General features: G+C 41.4%; 1 protein-coding gene across 1 annotated transcript in view; it reads right to left on the reverse strand.

Moving 5' to 3' along the window:
* Positions 1-23,789, reverse strand: part of LOC141154405 (uncharacterized) — a 368,179-nt gene that overhangs the window by 147,140 nt on the left and 197,250 nt on the right. The window contains exons 2-6 of the mRNA XM_073640289.1: positions 13,736-13,880; positions 13,449-13,607; positions 12,877-13,072; positions 8,843-9,001; positions 6,482-6,550 (exon numbers count right to left, since the gene is read on the reverse strand). Coding sequence (XP_073496390.1) covers positions 6,482-6,550; positions 8,843-9,001; positions 12,877-13,072; positions 13,449-13,607; positions 13,736-13,880 — 728 coding nt within the window. The remainder of the gene's footprint in view (positions 1-6,481; positions 6,551-8,842; positions 9,002-12,876; positions 13,073-13,448; positions 13,608-13,735; positions 13,881-23,789) is intronic.

Below are 23,789 nucleotides of genomic sequence, written 5' to 3' on the forward strand. Positions count from 1 at the left end.
TCGTAAAATATGTGAGAGTAAACTAATCTCTGGCTTTTACACATCCACCTTGTATAACAATAGAATTTACTGATCTATTATATACTGTATATCCAAGATTAAAGACTACATAAAGAAGATATCCACACAAAGACAAAAAGAAAAAAAAAACAAGAAATATAATAAAATGATCAAAATGTAAAATACTAAATTGATTCAAGTGTAGGACTTGCTGTTAATATGCATCACTAGGTTATTATTGTAAGTAACATATGGTGAGAACTCTTTACATCCAAACAGGAGTTTGTGCAAACACAATAGTCCCTTATAGCTTAGATTGAGGATAATATTAAGACAGAGACCAGGGAGATTTCGAAACATGTCTAGTGAAGTGTTGGACGTCGTATGTCTCGAAGATACTATATGGATGTTACACTTTTAATGAATATACAGTACAGACCAAAACCATTTCCGGTGACTACCTCTTGAAGCTCATCAAGAGAATGCCAAGAGTGTGCAAAGCAGTCAAAGCAAAAGGTGGCTACTTTGAAGAACCTAGAATATAAGACATATTTTCAGTTGTTTCACACTTTTTTTGTTAAGTATATAATTCCACATGTGTTAATTCATAGTTTTGATGCCTTCAGTGTGAATGTACAATTTTCATAGTCATGAAAATACAGAAAAATCTTTAAAGGAGAAGGTGTGTCCAAACTTTTTGTGTACTGTATGCTGCTGATTTTCATGATCCAAAGTCCAATAGAGTATAATTTTTCTTGCTTCAAAACATTTCCATATGTGGTTTTCTAATCTTGGATATATGATATATCAATAAATTCTATTGTCATACAAGGTGGATGTATAGGTGCTGGTGGTTAGCTTATTCTCAGGTACAAATGCTTCCTCCGCACCCCTTATATTTATGCTTTTGCTGCACTTATATTCTCAGTCATTCACATTAATGGTGCTTTGTGCTCATTCTACAGCATAGGGCAGTAATCTCTTTTGAGAGGCTACTAGCTGGCACAGGTTGTTTTATAAACTAGGTAATGTATCCAGGGAAAAAGGGTAATTCAAATTAGCTTTCCTTAAATGATATGGACATCTAAAGGGACATTGTTTTATACTTAAATGCATACATTTTGTGTTGGGCATCATTAAAAAATTTACATTATTCGATTTTGATTTTTTAAAGGCTCCTTGTCTCCCTGCACATTACTGGCTGCAGAATGAGTTAACTAACAATCCATTCATGAGCTCTTTCTGATGGAGTTTATAACTATTTTATGTTTTTCCTGAGCTCATCTGTGCTGCTTTATAACTACAAAGTTGAGCCGAGCTTTGATGTGTGAATGTATCAGCTCAGAGGAGCTCAGTAAAAGACAGATAAAAGAGTTACAAATAGAATTAGCTCACTAATAGAATCTTAGTTAATTCATTCTGCAGCCAGCAAAGTGCAAGGAAACAAACTAAAAGGTGCAAAATTTTTAATGAAACTCAATTACAAAAATTATTTATAGCCCAATATACATGCATTAACTGTAAGTAGCAAAGGTATCCACATCCTTTAAGAAGAAGGAAAGCTGTCTCTAATGCTAGAGGCAGCACTGCTGATGGGCAAGAAACCTGAAACAGCTGTCTGTGGATGGGTGTTTTGGAAGAGACTCTAGCTTGATTTATAGCCTTTGTCATGTTTTAAAACTCGTTAAAGGGTCAGACAGTGACTCATAGTATTGCTGCTTCTATCAGGGGACATGAAGGAGACAGCTTTCTTTCTTCTAGATGAGAGCTAATTTGCATCCTAGGGTACACCCCACCTTAAAGAGGTTATCCGGTCTAAGGCCGGGTTCCCACTAGCATATGGCATCCGATGCGAGAGCATCGGATGCGATATGCTAATGACATTCGTCTCCTGCTCTGCTGCGAGCGGGAGCCGAATGTCAGTGCTCCGTGCTCCGATCCTCTCCCACAGAGAGGATTGCGGCACAGCAGCGGAGGGGACAGAGAAATCAATTTCTCCATCTCCACTGTTGCTGGCATCGGTGGGAATCGCACTGCAGTTGGGTGATATCCCACCAATTCTGACAATATATTTGCAGCATATAATCAGCAGCCATGATTTGTGATCCTCTGGCGTAATTGCAAAGCTCTTTGATAAATTGGAATGACCTCATACTGTCTGCCTATCCCATAAACATAGGGGCAGACAGTCCATATGTGCGACTCGTGTTGCTCCACAGTGGCCCAGTAGGTAAGGAGGCCGACAACCCCCCCTACTAGGAGTCAACGGCTTCTTACTTAGTTTTAGATTGTAAAGAATAGAGTTAAAAGTGTATTCCCATGTCTGTAAGTGATCACCTATCACTAGAATATGCCATCACATAACGATTTCTGGTGATTTGACCTATGGGACACCCACCAATTCTGATAATGATAGGTTTTCATCTGCCCGGTCACATTTCCGGCTACTCGCTGCTGCGTGGCTCCATTCAAATACATGGGTCCGATTGTAGTTTTCTGCACAGCGGCAATCTGGAGACACAGGAAAACCGAAGGGAATGCATTGCGGAAGCAGCACTGAGGTCCTTCATTCACAGAATTGCTGGGGGCCCAAGAAATCAAACCCTCAGCGATCATTGAGTGATGACATATACTAGAAATATGCTATCCCTTACTAAGACTGGAATACTACTGCAATGAATTGGTGGTGGATTGTTAGCTCTATGATGCTTCTTGATGTCTTTCTAGCAGAGAACAAGGGGTCCATATACTGTTTTTTTTTTATTTTTCTAGGGGTGCATAATATAAACAGAGAATATGGGGATTTAGAAATCAGTACATGGAGTCGGAGATTCTGATCTGCTACAGGAAAGGTAGCAGCAATATATGGGGATTTAATAGACCGAAAGAGTCCATAGATTGTTAGTCTCCAGTAGCAGATGGGATACATTTCTTCCCCCTGAAACTAGAGAACGACATGGGATTTGCATACAGAACCTTACCTGTGGCCTTTGTGTATAGCAAAAAAGCCTCCTACACGTTAGATAAATGTTGTCTGAACCTGACTATTTTGTGTGGGATCTAATGTATATGGGGGATGCAGGTGATGTCGGGGGAGTCAAAAGTTGGGCAGTCTAACTTTGAACACCTGACTCTTTTGTTCTCTGCTTTCCCTATTGAAAACACAAGAATACCTGGCCCAATGTTCATATGTATGGGGGGTGACAGGAAAGAAAGCTGTGTGGGAGCCTTATTTAGGCCTCCGGCAGCGCCATAGTGCTATCATCTGCCATTACAGTGATAATGAGATGACTCTGCTGACCCTGTCCAAGTCTACACAGCAAAGATAAAAAATGAGCTGCAGGAAATTGTCTCCCAGAGCATGCCATGTTATTTCAGAACTTTTTTTCATATGGATAGTGCCATAAAATAACAACTACACAAAAAAATATTATTATAATCTGATAAAAATATTATAATTTAATTTTCTGATGAAACATTCACTATAACATATTTTCACCTTGTTTTTTTTTACATTTTATCAGGTTATAGTTGTATAAAGATCATATCCTTATAACCTGCAATGAACCTTAGTTAAAGCCAAATGTTCCCTGAAAAGCAAAGACGGGCTGAAATATTTTACTGTCTGGTCCTATAGACAATAAATATTGCTAACTGGCCTTGCAGATAAAAGAGAGATAGTGTACATTAACCATACAGGCACCGTGGCATTCATGTTGCACAGAAGTCATGTAGGCTCTTCCCCGGGGAGATCCCTAATGGTGAACAGGCTCGGAGAATTAAGAGATTAAAGAAGGCCGCTGCAGGCTTTTAAAACTGTAGAGTAGTGAACGTCGACTGAATTCCAGAACCACATGATCACAGCCCAGCCACCCCAGGAAGATAAGATTATAGAGCGCTTAATAATGTGCCTTTGATTATTATCTATGGTAATGCTGAGATTTATGGAACGTACAGTTCTCTATTAATGAAGACAGCTAGGTGATATATTGGTAAAGTGGAAATTTAGTATCATTGTCCTCTATGCAACTGTAGATATTGCAAATGATAACTGGTGCATTTGTGAAACAAAAATGACCAAACTAGAGGATAGCGCCACTCCTGTCTATAGGCATTGCCTGGTATTGCAACTCAACCTCATTGTATGAAAATAATGTATATGCTATCTTTCAAAATGAATCTGTCAATAATGAAATATTTCTGTGACCAGAATTAGATGCATTGGGTACCTGCCTGCTATACAATCAATCGCCATACAGTCATTTGTAGGAAAACAAATTATTTTAGGCACTATTTTAGCACGGTGGCTCAGTGGTTAGCACTTGCAATGCTGGGGCTCTGGGTACAAATCCCACCAAGGACAACATCTGCAAGGAGTTTGTATGTTCTCCCAGTGTTTGTGTGGGTTTCATACCGGGTTCCCAGGTTTCCTCCTACACTCCAAAGACATACTGATAGGGAATGTAGATTGTGAGCCCCAATGGGGACAGTGCCCATAATGTCTGTAAAATTGTCTGAAATGTAAAGCGCTGTGGAATATGTTGGCGCTATATAAATAAAAAGATTATTATTAAGTAGGTGGATGATTTAGATTGTAAGTGGATGCTGTATTCAGAGTAGTGTCTGGCAGTCTGGTTTGTAAACATAAAATCTAAGAGCCACTGACTAAAAGGGGTGTATCTCTCTAAACCAAGTGCCCTTACACGTTATAGGAATGTAGGCCAAAATCATTGATTTATTGGAATCAGTCGACTAATGTGTATGAGAGGTACTGACTCTTTCATGGAGGCACATATCAGAGGAAGAAGGACTGGGCATGTTGAATTTTTATCTGCATAATCCTTTGTTCCTGCGGGAGATAGAGGTGTCTAGCGATATGGTGCCAACAAATAATGATTTTAATACCCACATAAATGATGATAAAATAATTGAATGGTGTTCAAGGGTAGACAGTTTTTTTATGTACGTTACTTTTTCCTTTCTTTCAATTCTACCCCATCTGATAATCCAGATTGATTGTCACTTGTAGGTTTCCATGGGACCTTGAATAAAGAAATTTCTCTCGTTTTTTTTGTGTTTTGCTACATTTTATCTTTTGGCATACAGTTCCCAATTATACCCTGCAAGAGATACCTCGGCTTACTAATTTGATGTTTACTTTGGGTATCATGAAGTAGCTCTGTCACCAAGGCGTCAATATTTTTCACCTTCCCTGGGTTTAGAAATAAACGGTGATGACATAGCAGTGCAGACAGATGCAAAGAGAGAGAAATGTGTTTTTGCTGTCCAGGTTCCATTCCTGGCCAGGGAACAAGTTTTATTCTTTGGATCAAAGCCCGTCTGAAAGATTCTTAATGAGGTATCATGCTGAAACTACTGCACGAAACAGCAATTCTGAATTGTGTTATTATTCACTCCCAATGTGTCTCTTTGTCTTCCTCTTCACATCATAACTTTCTTGGGGCTAAGAAAATATTTTTTACATAGGTTCTTACATATATTCCGTTATCTGAAAATCCTTCTGTGCTATTTTTAGAGCGGTATGTACAGTAGGAGCTGACCTAAGTGCTCGTCTGTAATGCACAGTAATTAAAGGGTTATTTCCAAAATAGGAAATAACTTATTGATCACTGGGAGTCCCCCTAAAGATCCCAAGAAATCGGGCTCTGGAACCCAGTAAAGGGCTCTGCAGAACTCTGTCTTGACAGGATGGGAGGTTGGTATGCTTGATTTTCGCTGCATTATTTCTCTATGGGACTGCTGGAAATCGCTGAGCTTTGTACTTGGCTTTCTCCCGCAGTCCTACAGACCATGAATGGAGCGGTGATTGCCGATGCACAACTCCCCTTCATTCAAGATGGTGGGCTTTGCAGAGTCCTTTTTTGACTTCCAGAGCCCCCTTCTTGAGAATGATGGGGACCCTTAGAGATAAAGAACTTATCACCTATAATAACGATATGGGATACCTTATCTTGGCCATAACCCTTTAAGATAATGTCCCATCAAACCCTTTAAGATAATGTCCCCTCATATGAAAGGCGCACTATCCAAATTGCCTTTTTTTAATCTAGAAATTTAAGGTTTCTTCCGCACAACAAAATAACTATTAAATAGGAAATAAGTGAGTAAATGTAACAAAAACTTTTTTTTCCTACTAAATATACATTTCTATTTGATATTAAGTGTCTCCAATATTTTTGTCCATAAATGGGCAAATAGATATATTTGTGGGCAGCAGGTGGGGAAAATAAGCAAGTATAAAATGTATTAATAAATAAATACTAATGAATATCAATACAATTAAAGTAACATTGGCATTTAGTGAAACATTTTGACTCTCTTTTACAGCATTTGCTGTACATTTTAATATCATCATTGACTGGAACTTGTGTGTGACCTTGAAGTCGGGAATGGAAGGTCGTTTTCGGAGCTCTATAAGAATGCATTATGTGTCTTTCTATCTGTCTTTTCTATCACATACCTCTTGTACAGTTGAGTGAGAACTTGAGTTGTCTACCATCAAGGTTGGATTCTCTCCCACATTGAACTCCTCAAAAGAAAGTAAAAAAAAAAATTGCAATGTGAAGAAAGTATGCCATCTCCAGACAGGCAGAGACTGTAAAAGACTAAGACTTTTTAGAGGCATCCATATGTGAAGACAACATGATGTTAGCAGGTATGCAGGTGTGTGGCGGAATTTGAGTGGTGAGGAATGTAGGATGAGTGAAAGTTTCACGGTCATTGATACTCAGTCATTCCTAGTAATTCTGAAAAGTAATATTCCCATTGAAATACAAAACAGAAGACAGTAAATTGTCACAAATTGTTATTTTAGGAAATGTAAATGGTTTCATTTGTAATAGAAGCATCATATATAAATATACATACAGTACATTAATAATTCCATAATGTGCATGTCCACTACTCAACACCATTTTTTAATCTAAAATAGTCCACAAAGCTTCAAATATCCAGCAAGGCCATTGAGTTAAATAATAAAAATCAGTTTGGTTGAATTTGGCACTAATGGGAGCCTAAAGGGGTATTTCAATGTTATAAATTGATGGCGTCCTGAGGATGATAGGAAGAATGGTGATATAGCGATGCCTCCTTTTTTAAGTTTTCTCTGCACATAAGTGCACTCTGCTGTGTAGGGCATTGTAGTCAGCCTCACTCGCTTCAAGTTCCCTGCACAGCAAGTAGCCAGAAAAAAGTGAAGAGGATACAGCACTACTCCAGCATTGTGATCCCTACATTCTCAGGGGGTGTTGAAGATGTGAGATGTTGAACTCATTGATTATAAAATCATGGCAGAATTTTACTGTATACCCGCTGCCAAGGCAAATAGAATAATGGGATGAATTAAAAGAGGCATAGATGCTCATGAAGAGAACATAATTTTGCTTCTAAATAAGTCACTAGTGTGGCCACACTCTCCGGTGTTTAAGAAGGACATAGCTGAACTAGAGCGGGTGCAGAGAAGAGCGACCGAGGTTGTTAAGGGAATGGGTGGACTGCAATACCAAGACAGGTTATTAAACTTGGGGTTATTCAGTTTGGAAAAACGAAGGCTTAGGGGCGATCTTATTACAATGTACAAATATATGAGGCGACAGTACAGAGATCTTTCTAATGAACTTTGTACCCCTAGGCCTGCAACTGTTAGAATTCCATTTGTCCTTCTACAGTTTGACCACTAGTGGCTGCTATTCCTCAACTTAATAATTGTGCTGCAATCCCACTCCTTACCACTAGAGGCTGCTGTTGTGTTCTGCAATTGACCTTTATTAAGATGGCAGATTCTAAACCCGTGGGATCCATCTTGTTTCCTGTTTGGGCCTATTTAAAGCCGCATGGATCTCTCACTCATTGCTTGAGTATTGTGTCTAGCTCTCCAAGCTTCTGAACATTCTTATCTAGATTGTTCTCACCTATCTACGGATTGTTTCCTACAACTCATTTTGCTAACTAAAAGAACTTCTACTACCGCTTGCTGCTCCTGCTCGTGCTCCTTCGGCCACTGGTTTCCAGCAGTACTACGCCAGTATCATAACAGTGACAAGGACAAGGGGGCATTCTCTACGTCTAGAGGAAAGAAGTTTTAATCATTATCACAGATGCAGATTCTATACTGTAAGAGCAGTGAGACTATGGAACGCTCTGCCACATGATGTTGTAATGTTTGATACACTACAAAAGTACAAGAAGGGCCTGGATGCCTTTCTTGAAAAATATAATATTATAGGTTATGGGCACTAGATTCTGTGATGGGGCGTTGATCCAGGGAACTAGTCTGATTGCCATATGTGGAGTCAGGAAGGAATTTTTCCTCTAATATGGAACTGTTAGTGTCTGCCCCATGAGGTTTTTTCCTTACTCTGGATCAACATGTTAGGCTATAAGGTTGAACTCGATGGACTTAAGTCTAACTTCAACCTTAACAACTATGAAACTATTACAAAAATACATCTTTATTAGCTTAATGCAAAAATTTACCTACTGAATATTACAGTAAAAAGTCAGCTCAACCTTCTTCGTGGCTAGCACATGATTACAGAAGGATTCTAAAAATATCCTTTATTTTATATTTCTCTTCAATAAAAAATAAGCCACATCTAAGGTGTGAGTGAAGTATTGCATTTATATAATGACCTCAATGATAAAACAATATACAGTGAGTTCCTCCAGGTTGCGATTGCAGGTAGGTAAGAATTTGGATACTTTAAAAAAAAGCTCTAGGTCACTTCACCATCAGTCCCACAGCAGGCTTTTAAACCATAACCATTAGGAATAGCCCTAATTGGAAGTAGAATAGTACAAATACTTAGCGTCATCTTGCTACCTTAGAAACTGGAGTATGGTGGGTACCGAGTCCCCTTCGGGATGCACTGAAAGGCTGTTCTGTTGGGAAACTGCTTAGACAGGTCTGGTTGTAATTCCTGCAGTAGAACTGGGCAGCCCCTGGTTCCCCCATCACAAAGACCAGCTGCTGTAAGGATCCCTGTAACGGCAATAATCACAAAACAATATCACATCTCCACATTCCAATTTTTCTTTCACATAAGGCAAGCCAGTGAAAAGTATCATAAGCCTATGGATAACCCTAAAAATAATGGTGCTATTCTTAGCTAACCTTAAATTTTGGGTTGAATGCAAGCTTTTGTTAATTTTCGTGGACAAGTCCATCTGTTCTTAGGGCTTATGCATATCGCAAAGTCATGTGCATAAGCCATGCATGCCATATACAGTGGGTGAAATAAGTATTGAACACGTCACCAATTTTCTAAGTAAATATATTTCTAAAGGTGCTATTGACATGAAATTCTCACCAGCTGTTGGTAACAACCCATCCAATCCACATAGGCAAAGAAATCAAGCAATAGATGTCCATAAATTAAGTTATGTGTAATAATGAGAAATGACACAGGGAAAAAGTATTGAACACATGAAGAAAGAGGTGCAAAAAGTCATGGAAAGTCATGATACCAGCTGAAATCTACCAGTAATTAGAAAGAAATCCTGCCACTTAGTGAAAAATAATATCAGCTGGTTCATCTTTTGGCCTATCAAAAGGTGTCTCATTACCAAGGTGCCACACAAGAAACATCTCATGATGTATAACCAGTGAGCTGTCTCAAGACCTACACAACCTTATTGTTGCAAAACATACTGATGGCAATGGTTACAGAAGAATTTCTAAACTACTGAAGGTTCCAGTAAGAATTGTTGGGGCCATAATCCAGAAGAACATCATTTCACCATAAACTGGCCACGACCAAGTGCTCCTTGCAAGATTTCAGGCAAATTTGTGAAAGGATTTATCAGAAGAGTTGTCCAAGAGCACAGGACCACCTGTGGAGAGCTACAGAAAGACCTGAAATCAGCAGATACAATTGTTTCAGAGAAAACAATAAGTAATGCACTCACCCTCCATGGCCTGTGTGCACGCTCACCACGCAGGATTCCATTGCTGAACAAAACGCATGTTCATGCACGTTTAAAGTTTGCTTAACAACATTTAGACAAGCCTGTGAAATACTGGGAGAATATAGTCTGGTCAGATGAGACCTAAATTGAACACTTTGAATGCCATAATACACACTATGTTTGGAGACCAAAAGGCACTGAATATCACCCCAAAAACACCTTACCAACACTGAAGATTAGAGGTGAGAACATCATGGTTTGGGGCTGATTTTCAGCATACATCACTGGAAAACTTCATATAATTGAAGGAAGGATGAATGAACAAATGTACCAAAACATTCTTGATAAAAAATCTGTTGCCATCTACCAGGATGATGAAAATGAAAGGATGGTGGAGATTTCAGCAAGACAATGATCTCAAACACACAGCCAAGGAAACTCTCAATTGGTTTCCGAGAAAGAAAATAAAGCTGCTAGATTGGCCAATACAATCACCTGACCTGAATCCAAAAGAAAATTTATGGAAGGAACTAAAACTCAGTTCAGAGAAAGAGCCCAGGATATGAAGAGAGTTTGTGTGGAAGAATGAGCCAAAATCACACCTAAGCAATGCCTGCGACTAGTTTCTCCATGAAGCTATCATCACCAACAAAGGCTTTTGTTCAAAATATTAAATACATTTCAGTAAGTATGTTCAATACTTTTTCCCTGTGCCATTTCTCATTATTACACATAAGTTAATTCATGGACATCTATGGTTTGATTTCTTTGCTTGTGTGGATTGGATGGGTTGTTACCGACATCTGGTGAGAATGTAATGTCAATAGTACCTTTAGAAATAAATGTACTTAGAAAACTGGTGTCATGTTCAATACTTATTTCACCCCCTGAATAGCATTAATACTTGTATTATGGACCAGTAGGCCCTTTCTGTGTCACTGAGAAGAAATGGCACTAATTCAAGACTAATTCCTGGATGCTACAATACTTGCAGCCATGGAGTCTCTTGGCTGCATCTGCAAAGTATCTACTGGTGCAGTGAGCTGGGGGATCAAATCTAACAAGCTTCATTGGAACCAGTGAGACATGGACAAGGACTAAATTGGATCTAAATGCATGCTAAGAGTGTTTAATCAAAATGAATAGTCAGAGGTTCAGCAATGCAAAAAAAAAATTATTGGGCTGGATGAGCGCTACCAATGAGGGAGGTTCCAAGTAGATGAAAGAAAAAATCTTTATTGGGACTATGAGTTTTGGAGCCGATCCAGCTCCTTCCTCAGGGGGTGACATCGGCTTTGAAATACGTAGTCCCAATAAAAAAAATTTATTTCATCTACTTGGAACCTACCTAATTGGCAACGTTCATCCAGCCCAGGAAATTTTTTTTGCATTGCTGTTACACCAGTTGCGGAGCTCACCAGTCCGAGATCCAGCGGGCATAGCTGCAGCCGATAGAGAGATCCTAGGATGCGTGTTGCTTTTTCAATCAAATTAGTTTTTATCTGCACAGGACTAGTTGTGTTGTGCCTCCTAGTCAACTGCTCTATGTAACCATGCCCCCCATCACTGGTTAGCAGCTTTCGGTCAATGCTGATAGATTCCCTTTAAGTCGAAGACTGGATCTGTTGCCATGTGTATATGTGAAGAGACATGCAACATTTCTATCAATGGGCCATTGTTATAAATAGATACATTTATGAGTATATACATATATACATTTTGAATAAAGCGACCGTCCCCAGCATTCCTCAGACATGCTTGCACTCTTAAGGACTGTGGGGAATGTAAATATGACTATTTTGATAGGAAGTCGTAATGTGTGAGGATGGCGTCTACCGGTGTTGTGTTGTTTCTAAGAATGTGTGTAACTTTTAGGATTGCCCTCACAAGACATGACAAGACCATCCGAAGACTGAACAATGAATAGGTATTTGTGCAATGTTCCTCTGTATTGTCACCCTGTACACCACAATGTGACACCCTGTCATGTCTTTTCTCATCACAAGACCCATTGAAATATAGACTTTTTTCCTCAGTTAATAGGGAACGTGAGGAGACACTAACTTGAATGTAAGACTTGGTATTTTTACTTGTGTTATGGAGCTGTTTTGGTGTCATGGATGCAGTAATCACTACATATGCTGCAAGTGAGCAGATTTTTTTGATTAAGTTATTATATGAGGTTTTTTTAAATGACAAAAGCATATTCGGTGGAGTTGGGGGATTTCTTTTCATGAGAAAATCATAGAATAGGAAATTTTGAAGGGGTATTCTAAATCTTTGAAAAGTTAAATGATGAACTATTAGCTGGACAATGACCAATCAATTAAAGAGATTTAGAAAATCCAATTTAATATGTAGCCAAAATAAATTGACCAGAGAACATAATTAGAGGGTACATGTCTTAGACAGCTAGGGGAACTGTACTCAAAATTGGAGTTTTTGCAATGTTTTTCATTTTAAGGAAGTCTATTATAGTACTTAAAGGGGTTGTGCGGACTTAGGCTACAAGTCTGCTCTATGAGACTGCAGACTTGTGAATCATCACATTGCACGCACAGTGCATGCTGTCAGGATTCTCCGGGGTAGGGAGCAGCAGGCACGTGACTCCAAGTATGTGATTTGCATAATGCACTCACGAGCTGACTAACTACTTGCATTGAAGCGAGGCTGGATATGTCTAGTCGAATGTGGGCGGAGGTATGCAAATTGCATACTTGTCACATGACTGGCCGCTCCCGGCATCGGACAATCCTGACAGCATGCGCTCAATGTGAGGATTCACAAGTCTGCAGTCACATAGAGTGACTGCAGACATGTAGCCTATGGCCAGTCAACCCTGCTGTTTGCTAATCAAAGGCCTCAATATGACCAGACTTTTGCTTAGCCTTTAAGACAGCCTCATGTGGGGGGATGTCAAAACTTTTTTTTTTTTTTAATTATTCTTACCTTAAAAGGCACATCATATGTCTCAATAAGTCCTCCAAGCATTAATATTCCATCAGTTTTGATCCCTAGTCCAAAAAAGTTAGTCCAGGGGAGCTTCTCCACAAGTTTGCAGTCCACATATAGCAGCACGCCTTTGGAGGAGATAGCAAGAGCCACCCGATGCCAGTTTCCATCAGTCAGAGAAGAGAACGGGAATCTATTGAGGTTCAGACAATGTGAAGAAAAAGATATTCATATACCACAGAGGAAATCCGAAAGCCACAGAAGCAGAAAATGTGGCTCTAGTACAGTGATCTTCAAGCTGCGGCTTTCCATAATGGAGGTTGTAGTTTTGCACCACTGGGAAAGCCATAGGTTGGAGATCACTGCTGATGTTTTACATTTGATTAGCCTCATTCATCCTATAAATTATTGATCACTTCCATTGAAACAATGACAAGATCCATTCTTTTTCTCAAAGACATTACAAGGATTTGTTTCCTTCTACAACACTGTAGCTGTCTTAGTAGTTTATCCCTTTGACATGAATGACTTTGACAAATTATCTATAACATGGGGATGAGGGCACTCACTCATAATGTCCACGTCGGCTGGAGATAAATATAAGTGCGTTGGGGTTAATGCGGATCTGAAATAGCACCTGACCGAGGAGACTTAATATAGTGACGAGACCTGTGTCCTCCCGAAGGGTTGAACGTAACTTGATCAGTACAGCCAGCTCATCTGCAAAACTAAAGACATGCAATAAGTACAAGGGCAAAACTGCTGTATACCTACTGTAGGAAATTTTGCCATTAAACGAGTGGAACAAATATTCAATATACCGAAGCAATCTACGGATAATATCGATGGCATTTACCTGTCTCCGAACGTGGCCCTGGTGGAGATACTGAGAGTAGAGTATTGTCCCATATCTAATGAGAGACAGGAGTGTTCAGAGCTGAGAGAGATGTTCACGAGCTCCGCCGAGTGTAGGGTCAGGTGTTCCAGGACGTTCACCTCTTCTGGAAGGAAAGAAGAGATGAACATGAGTCCTTTGTAAAGAAAAGTAATAGTTACGTGAAACTGGGGGGTAAAATCACAATATTGTATACCAAAAATAGTAATACTACCCACGATAAACTCCAATACTATAGCAAATACTAAATATTTCAGAATATTACAATTTCAGCATTTATAAGGGTCATGTACTGTAAGTAATTCTTTATAATGATTATTTATATTAATAAAGGAGACTAGACACATTAAGAGGTTGTCCACCACTGAGATATTAAAGGGGGTCTGGTCCCAAGATCCGGATAGCCTATCCCCAATATAGGTAATTAATATCAGTATCAGATCACGGCACCCCCACGGATCAGCAGTTAGCAGCTTCAGCAGTGGCTTGAGGTAAATAGCAGGGTTTTGCAGCACAGCTCCTATTCACGAGGTTACCAATATCAGATGAGTGAAAGAATATTTAAAAAATAAATAAATACTAACCTCCATTAGAATGCTAAAAATGCATGCTGATTTGTGAAGGATTCTGTGTGAAGATGCCCATGAATATACAGTGAGGAAAAAAAAGTATTTAGTCAGCCACCAATTGTGCTAGTTTTCCCACTTAAAAAAGATGACAGAGGCCTGTAATTGACATCATAGGTAGACCTCAACTTTGAGAGACAAAATGAGAAAACAAATCCTGAAAATCACATTGACTGATTTGGAAAGACATTTTTTTTACATTTTGGTGGAAACAAGTATTTGGTCAATTACAAACAAGCAAGATTTCTGGCTCTCACAGACCTGTAACAACTTCTTTAAGAGGCTCCTCTGTCCTCCACTCATTACCTGTAGTACTGGCACCTGATTGAGCTTGTTATCAATATAAAAGACATCTGTACGCAACCTCAAACAGTCACACTCCAAACTCCACTATGGTGAAGACCAAAGAGCTGTCGAAGGACACCAGAAACAAAATTGTACCCCTGCAACAAGTTGGGAAGACTTAATCTGCAATAGGCAAGCAGCTTGGTGTGAAGAAATCAACTATGGGAGCAAAAATCCCAGAACCACACGAAGGGGACCTAGTGAATGACCTGCAGAGAGCTGGGACCAACGTTACACAGGCTACCATCAGTAACACACTACGCCCACAGGGACTCAGATCCTGCAGTGGCAGACGTGTCCCCCTGCTTAAGCCATTACATGTCCGCCCATCTGAAGTTTGCTAGAGAGCATTTGGATGAACCAGAAGAGTATTAGGAGAATGTCATATGGTCAGATGAAACCAAAGTAGAACTGTTTGGTAGAAACACAACTTGTCGTGTTTGGAGGAGAAAGAATGCTGAGTTGCATCCAAAGAACACCATACCTACTGTGAAGCATGAGGGTGGCAACATCATGCTTTGGGGCTGTATCTCTGCCAAGGGACCAGGACGACTGATCCGTGTACATGAAAGAATGAATGGGGTCAAACCTCCTTCCATCAGCAAGGGCATTCAAGATGAAACGTGGCTGGGTCTTTCAGCATGACAATAATCCCAAGCACACCACCAGGGCAACGAAGGAGTGGCTTCGTAAGAAGCATTTCAAGGTCGTGGAGTGGCCTAGCCAGTCTCCAGATCTAAACCCTATAGAAAATCTTTGGAGGGAGTTGAAAGTCCATGTTGCTCAGCGACAGCCCCAAAACATCACTGCTCTAGAGGAGATCTGTGTTACGCTCACACCCGGAATGTTTGGCGTGAGCGTGGTTAGTGGTCCCACTGGGCCACGAACCGAGGAGTGCCTGGAGGGGAGTGACAAGGGGCCTCACCAGATCCGACCACGGATGCACGGCGGCTTAATCGACTCCGTGGTCCGAGGAGGGACGTGGGAGGTGGCCCAGGTGCTGCTCCAGGTCAGACCCCGGTCACACAGCTGTTGACCCACACCGGGGAATGCAGAAATGGGCAGGTTTGGCTGGTATGCAGACAGGCGGGTACTGGCAGGCATGGCTGGTATACAGACAGACGGGTACTGGCAGGCACGGCTGGCATGCAGACAGGCGGGTTCTGGCAGGCAAGGCTGGTATGCAGACAGGCGGGTACTGACAGGCAGGTAAACAGGCTGGATAGGGACCAGTACAGACTGGGATACAGGAACAGAGCCGCAGGTGCGGAGGGGAAGCGGAACAGGGCAGAGCAGAGCCGCAGGAGAGGAGGGAAAGCGGAGCAGGGCAGAGCAGAGCCGCAGGTGCGGAGGGGAAGCGGAGCAGGGCAGAGCAGAGCCGCAGGTGTGGAGGGGAAGCAGAGCAGGGCAGAGCAGAGCTGCAGGTGTGGAGGGGAAGCGGAGCAGGGCAGAGCAGAGCCGCAGGTGCGGACGGGAAGCGGAGCAGGGCAGAGCAGAGCCGCAGGTGCGGACGGGAAGCGGAGCAGGGCAGAGCAGAGCAGAGCCGCAGGTGCGGACGGGAAGCGGAGCAGGGCAGAGCAGAGCAGAGCCGCAGGTGCGGACGGGAAGCAGAGCAGAGCAGTGCGGCAGAAGCGGACAGACAGGACAGGGCTCTGTACACATGGAACAGACAGGGACAGGGAAACAGGAAGATAACTAGAACACAGGAGGTAGATACAGAGGCAGGGAAACGGGACAAGCAGAACCAGATACACACAAGGTACTGGCTATGAAGTAGTGGACACAAAACTCACAAACAGAAGTACAGAGACAAAGAGTAGGAGTTAGGTAATGGTTCAGACACTGCAGGAAAAGGGAAGGATCGGACATAGAGACAAACAGGTAGTGGGCTCGGACACAGTTCAGACAGGAACTGACACAGGAACATGATACAGGAGCGAGCCTGGGCATTCAGCCCCCAGGGTGGCGGAATAGACTAGAAGTCACAGATACAGGTAACGGGCCTGGGTACTCAGCCTCCAGGGTGGCGGAAACAGGCAAGATTCAGGACAGGACCTGGCAACTCACAGTTGCACAGAACACACTGTAAGAAAGTGTTGCTCAGGCACCTCCTACTGGGTGGAGCAGGTTTAAGTATCCAGTGACTCATAGCAATAGGCTGGGGATGCATTAGGACTGCGCGCACTGTAACTTTAAGAATCAGGAAGTTCCAGCGCCGCCGCCCTAAGCCAGCACACAAGAGACATGCACACAGCAAGTAGAGGAGCATAGTGCACAGCCCGGACTGGTAGGTAAGTTGTCGGTCTTGCATGGTGGGATATGGTAAGCCATGCCAGCACGCCGCCAGGGATGTTACAATCTGCATGGAGGAATGGACCAACATACCAGAAACAGTGTGTGCCAACTTTGTGAAGACTTACAGAAAACATTTGACCCCTGTCATTGCCAACAAAGGATATATAACAAAGTATTGAGATGAACTTTTGTAATTGACCAAATACTTATTTTCCACCAAAATTTGAAAAAAATTTCTTTCCAAATCAGACAATGGGATTTTCAGGATTTGTTTTCTCATTTTGTCTCTCATAGTTGAGGTCTACCTATGATGTCAATTACATGCCTCTCTCATCTTTTTAAGTGGGAGAACTTGCACAATTGGTGGCTGACTAAATACTTTTTTTCCCCACTGGAAATGGTAAGAGGGATGGTGGTAAAAATTGCCTTACCAGTATACAGAATAATGGGCCCCACATAGTCCTCCATACAGAATAATGGGCCCCACATTGTCCTTCATACAAAATAATGGGTCCCACATAGTCCTCCATACAGAATAATACAGATAGAAATGGTAAGAGGGATGTTGGTAAAAATTGCCTTACCACCATCCCTCTTACCATTTCTATCTGCAGTGCTCCAGGACCCTCCATTTCTTTGGCCTGACTTGGGTAACACTTCAGGGGCATATGGTTTGACTATTTATTCCACTTGGATGCATTCTTATACTTCGGTGTCTAACATGTGACCCGTGTTTACATTCCATATGCACTGATTGCCATCATGGCGTACAAAATTTCAGGCCAATGTGTCCTGTTGCATTGCAGACCCTGGTCTTTTCACTTCCTTTGTCTGTATTTATGATGTTATTTAAAGATTTGTGAATGTTATTCCAATTATTAATAAAATTGTTTTCATACGCCAGTTATACTCTTGTTCTCCCTTGTTCTCATAGCTTCCTTATGAGAAGGGGTTGTATGTTGGAGTACAACCCCTTTAACCCAAATCAAATTTATCATGGTGGACATATGACCTTTAATGTTGGAGGTAGTTGCAGAGTTTATTCCTGTGAGCACGTATGCATAGCTATATATAGTTTTGATACAAATATAATTGATATTGTAAAAGACATTGTACATTGGAAACAGAGGTTGCCTGTGAAGCCTAATTCTGCCCTTGGGATTTCCATCTGTCAAGGCAAAAATTAAGGATTACCCTCCATAGCGATGTACCATCAGCAGGGATAATTTGTGTGTAGCTGGCATTTCCAATCTGTGCCTGTGATGCTGACAGCCTAAAAATCTACAATTATTTTCTGTCCTACACTCATATTCGTCCTGACAATATAGAGGCCAGAGGCGTGATGTTCCCAACAAGTCAAGGAATGCCTGAAGTAGCCGTCAATCACCCTGAAAGATGTTTAGTCTCAGCCCAGCTGTGTAGTGCAGACACCTGTGTGGATGCAATACAGGGGGACACGGGAAGGTCAGTGGCAGCAAAGACCAGCCACAAAAATCCACAACAAGTAGTAAAGTAGTAAATATCATAGTGGATTGGGGCTATATTGCAGAATGTTACTACTACATTCCTGAAATATGACATGATATTTGTAAAAGTTTTCTAGACAGTTAATTTTGACCAAAGATGGACACTCAATTTAATGGGACTGGGCTGCAACACCAGACAGCCCAAGGACAAGAGTGGTGCTGTTTCTAGAGGCAAAGTCAATTCTTTTTATTTCTAATGACAAAATAAGCATATGTTCAGGTAGGACTGATGTGCAGAAGATTTTGCTCTGTGGATCTTGTGCTCAATTAAATCTGCAGCGTTTTTTGCATCTGGATATAGATATAACAGAAAAGCCAAACCCGTTGCAATCAGCGAATTGCTGTTCTGACTAATTTTTAAGAAAGGGGTTCTTCGCTTTGGACAAATGTCTAGGAAAATGACCCTATTGTGTATGAGTGTAAAATACCAAAATTAGAGAATTACTAGGAAAAATATAAAAATTTGTGAGTCCTCATTGATAACCTCTTTTCAGTTAGCCATTAAAAGGTAACAAATTGCAAGCTTTCCAGACTACTCAGGTCTCTTCATCAGGCATAGAATAAACACAAAATCTGAAAAGACACATATTTATACACAACAGGACACAGGAATAATGCAATAGATAAAACAAGTGACGTGAAGCTGAACTATTATTATGGGAGAGGGAGAAACAGTTGTGGCCGTAAATATTGGAGCACTTCATAGATAATGAGTGTGAAAGTTTTATTGTCCTTTGATTGAGATCTGATCCAGGGTTGTGATGCCTCCACGTGGTCTGAGGAGCACATTCCTTAGTTGATTTAGAAAGACATAAATCCATGCAACACATTCATTCCTGCTATGAGTGTGTCATAAGTAGTCATAAGTTTGTACTCCCAAATTTTTCTTGCTCTCTGAGATTTGAAGTTACTTTGTAATACCAGTAAATTCATGTCCAACCATGTCACAACCCTGGACCAGACCTCAATCACAGGACAATAAAACCTTCACAGTCCTTATCTATGAATTGTTCCAATATTTACAGCCAAAACAGTTTATCTCCCTCCCATAATGATAGTTCTGCTTCACGTCACTTGTCTCATCTATTACATTATTTTTGTGCCCTGTTGTGTATAAATATGTGTCTATTCAGATTTTGTGTTAGGCCGCTATCAGTATTTGGTCAGTATTCGTTCAGTATTTTTCTCAGGAGTGGGAGTCAAAACCAGGAGTGGGTGATAAATGCAGAATTGGTGACTTGTTCCTATTATACCTTTTCTCTGATTGTTCCTCACCTGATTTTGGCTCCCACTCCTGTGAAAAAATACTGACCGAATACTGACAAAATACTCATAGTGGGGCCGTGGCCTTATACTGAGCCTGATAAAGAAACTGCAGGAGTCTGGAAAGCTTGCAATTTGTTACCATCTTTTCAGTTAGCCATTAAAAGGTTATCAACCTCTGAGGAATCTCAAATTTTAATATTTTTCTATCTACTAGCTAACACGATACAAAGATATATATTTTTCTGTATCATAATTACTAGGGACATTATGGTCTGTGCAGCATCGGGCAATATGTTAGCATTATAGGAATAATGAGTGATGAATACCACTAGAGCAGGGATGTCAAACTCAAAACACAGAGGGCCAAAATGAAAAACTTGGACAAAGTCGCAGGCCAACCAGTATACAGTATAATGGGCCCCACATAGTCCTCCATACAGAATAATGGGCCCCACATAGTCCTCCATACAGAATAATGGGCCCCACATAGTTCTTCATACAAAATAATGGGCCCCACATAGTCCTCCATACAGAATAATGGGCCCCACATAGTCCTCCATACAGAATAATGGGCTCCATATAGTCCTCCATACAGAATAATGGGCCCCACATAGGGGTGGTGGTTCTGGGGTCGTGGGCCAAATATAATCACCCTGTGGGCCAGAGTTTGACATCTGTGCACTAGAGCTATGGTGTCGGATTGCGGCATTCGACCTACTGAGACAAAGAGTCCAGTAGAACTCCAGTAGTAGGTAATATGTTTCCAAATGTGTTGGATTTCCTGGTGCTGGTCTAAAATAGCCACATGATAGAAAGATGCAGACAAATCACTCAGATGTTTTTTGGTCATGCAACTTGTCTGAAAATTGCTGTTGCACTACACCATGTCTCTGTGTAGCCCCAGCCTAAAGATAAGGGTATGTGCTCATACAGATTTTTGAGAAGCTAAAATTATCAAAAACTGCTTCAGAAACTTTTAGAAAACTCTTCCATTTAATTCATATGGGAAATTCATTTTGTTGTTCATATAAGGGTATGTACACATGACATATTGAAGATGTCAGCGCACCCACCGTGGTTTTCCTAGGCAAAGCCGCTTCAGGAAAAGGCTGGAGGTCTGGCGGTTTTACCATCGTTTAAAAAACTGAATATGTGCACATCAATGTAAAAAAAAAAAATTAAAAAAAAAATTAAATAACATTTTTACATTGCTGTGCACTATAGTCATTTTTTTGTGGCAGTTTTGTGGCGCTTTCTTTTGTGGCGCTTTTCTGGCAGAATCCGCCAGAAAAAAAAGTCATGTTCACATATGCAGAGGAGTTTTTTTTTAGCTTTTTTTATCCTGAATAGGTTTTGAAAAGTTTATGGTGGATAAAGAAAGTGATGTCACTTCTTTGAAGCGGATCCTGAATAATCTGCAAAAGGATGCAAATAACACTTCAGGAAAAAAAAAACGCTAACAAAACCTATTCAGTAAACCATAAACTCCTCTCTTCTTGAAAAACTTCAAGGTTTTTGAATGCCACAACTCTGTGTGAACATGGCCTAAAAGTTACCATACATAGACATGGTATTTTCACAAGTGTCCAACAGATGGCGATGCATCACCCAGACATTGGAATATTGAGGTGTTAGCCCGATGTAACCTGTGACTTACAGATGTGGTACTTATAGATATACACTGCTCAAAAAAATAAAGGGAACACTCAAATAACACATCCTAGATCTGAATGAATGAAATATTCTCATTGTTCAGTACAAAGTTGAATGTGCTGACAACAAAATCACACAAAAATCATCAATGGAAATCAAATTTATTAACCAATGGAGGCCTGGATTTGGAGTCACCCCCAAAATTAAAATGAAAAAACACACTACAGGCTGATCCAACTTTGATGTAATGTCCTTAAAACAAGTCAAAATGCTGCTCAGTATTGTGTGTGGCCTCCACGTGCCTGTATGACCTCCCTACAACGCCTGGGCATGCTCCTGATGAGATTGCGGATGGTCTCCTGTGGGATCTCCTCCCAGACCTGGACTAAAGCATCCGCCAACTCCTGGACAGTCTGTGGTGCAACGTGACGTTTGTGGATGGAGCGAGACATGATGTCCCAGATGTGCTCAATCGGATTCAGGTCTGGGGAACGGGCGGGCCAGTCCATAGCTTCAATGCCTTCATCTTACAGGCACTGCTGACACACTCCAGCCACATGAGGTCTGGCATTGTCCTGCATTAGGAGGAACCCAGGGCCAACCGCACCAGCATATGGTCTCACAAGGGGTCTGAGGATCTCATCTCGGTACCTAATGGCAGTCAGGCTACCTCTGGCGAGCACATGGAGGGCTGTGCGACCCTCCAAACAAATGCCACCCCACACCATTACTGACCCACTGCCAAACCGGTCATGCTGAAGGATGTTGCAGGCAGCAGATCGCTATCCACGGCGTATCCAGACTCTGTCACGTCTGTCACATGTGCTTAGTGTGAACCTGCTTTGATCTGTGAAGAGCACAGGGCACCAGTGGCGACTTTGCCAATCCTGGTGTTCTGTGGCAAATGCCAAGCGTCCTGCATGGTGTTGGGCTGTGAGCACAACCCCCATCTGTGGACGTCGGGCCCTCATACCACCCTCATGGAGTCGGTTCCTAATCGTTTGTGCAGACACATGCACATTTGTGGCGTGCTGGAGGTAATTTTGCAGGGCTCTGGCAGTGCTCCTCCTGTTCCTCCTTGCACAAAGGCGGAGGTAGCGGTCCTGCTGCTGGGTTGTTGCCCTCCTACGGCCCCCTCCACGTCTCCTGGTGTAATGGCCTGTCTCCTGGTAGCACCTCCAGCCTCTGGACACTACACTGACAGACACAGCAAACCTTCTTGCCACAGCTCGCATTGATGTGCCATCCTGGATGAGCTGCACTACCTGAACAACTTCTGTGGGTTGTAGAGTCCGTCTCATGCTACCACGAGTGTGAAAGCACAACCAACATTCAAAAGTGACCAAAACATCAGCCAGAAAGCATTGGTACTGAGATGTGGTCTGTGGTCCCCATCTGCAGAAGCACTCCTTTATTGAGGGTGTCTTGATAATTGCCAATAATTTCCATCTATTGTCTATTCCATTTGCACAACAGCATGTGAAATTGATTGTCAATCAGTGTTGCTTCCTAAGTGGACAGTTTGATTTCACAGAAGTCTGATTTACTTGGAGTTATATTCTGTTGTTTAAGTGTTCCTTTTATTTTTTTGAGCAGTGTATTTCATCAATCAGTTTTTTATTTCCTGATTCCTTACTACATTTGCCTGAGGGAATGAAAACAAAGACGTCAGATGAGGAGAGCGGAAGAACATTACTGGTGATTTACACTAGCAATGTGCATTGGAGTGATTTGCTCCACAAAGTAATTCAGGATGTATCTATATTAAATTTTTAATTTGTTTCCTAAAAGATATTAATTTAAACACTACTTTAAAATATCCTGATGTTTTTATGGAAGAGCAGAGTGAGGAGTGGTATATGGTATACGGAACCCTTGCATTGAGCGAGACCGCGCATGTCTAGTCGGCACGTGACCGCATGCATGCATGCAAATCACATATTTGTGGTCACGCGCCTTCCCCTCCTGGCGCCGGCACCAGAGAATCCTCACAGCAGACTTGTAGCCTAAGGCTAAGTGCCCACGATGCAGAAATGCTGCAGATTTTTTCCGCATCTCCCTGCAGGAAAAACGCATGCAGATTTTACATGCGATTTTCAGGCCAGGTAGAAGCGTTTGTCAAGCGTTCTTCACATGCATTTCTGCATGAGGGTTATCAAGCGCTTTTCCAAGCGATTTTATCATCACTTGGAAAGTGCTTGACAACTTGGTCACACTATATAAATCCATGCAACTGGCATGGATTTTATATAGTGTGACCAAGTTAGTTAAAAGAAAGAATAAAAATGGTAAAAAATAAAAAAA

This window comes from Phyllobates terribilis, unplaced genomic scaffold, assembly GCF_046119375.1.
Source record: "Phyllobates terribilis strain yellow unplaced genomic scaffold, ASM4611937v1 Scaffold_7__3_contigs__length_470593459, whole genome shotgun sequence".
Lineage (NCBI taxonomy): Eukaryota > Metazoa > Chordata > Amphibia > Anura > Dendrobatidae > Phyllobates > Phyllobates terribilis.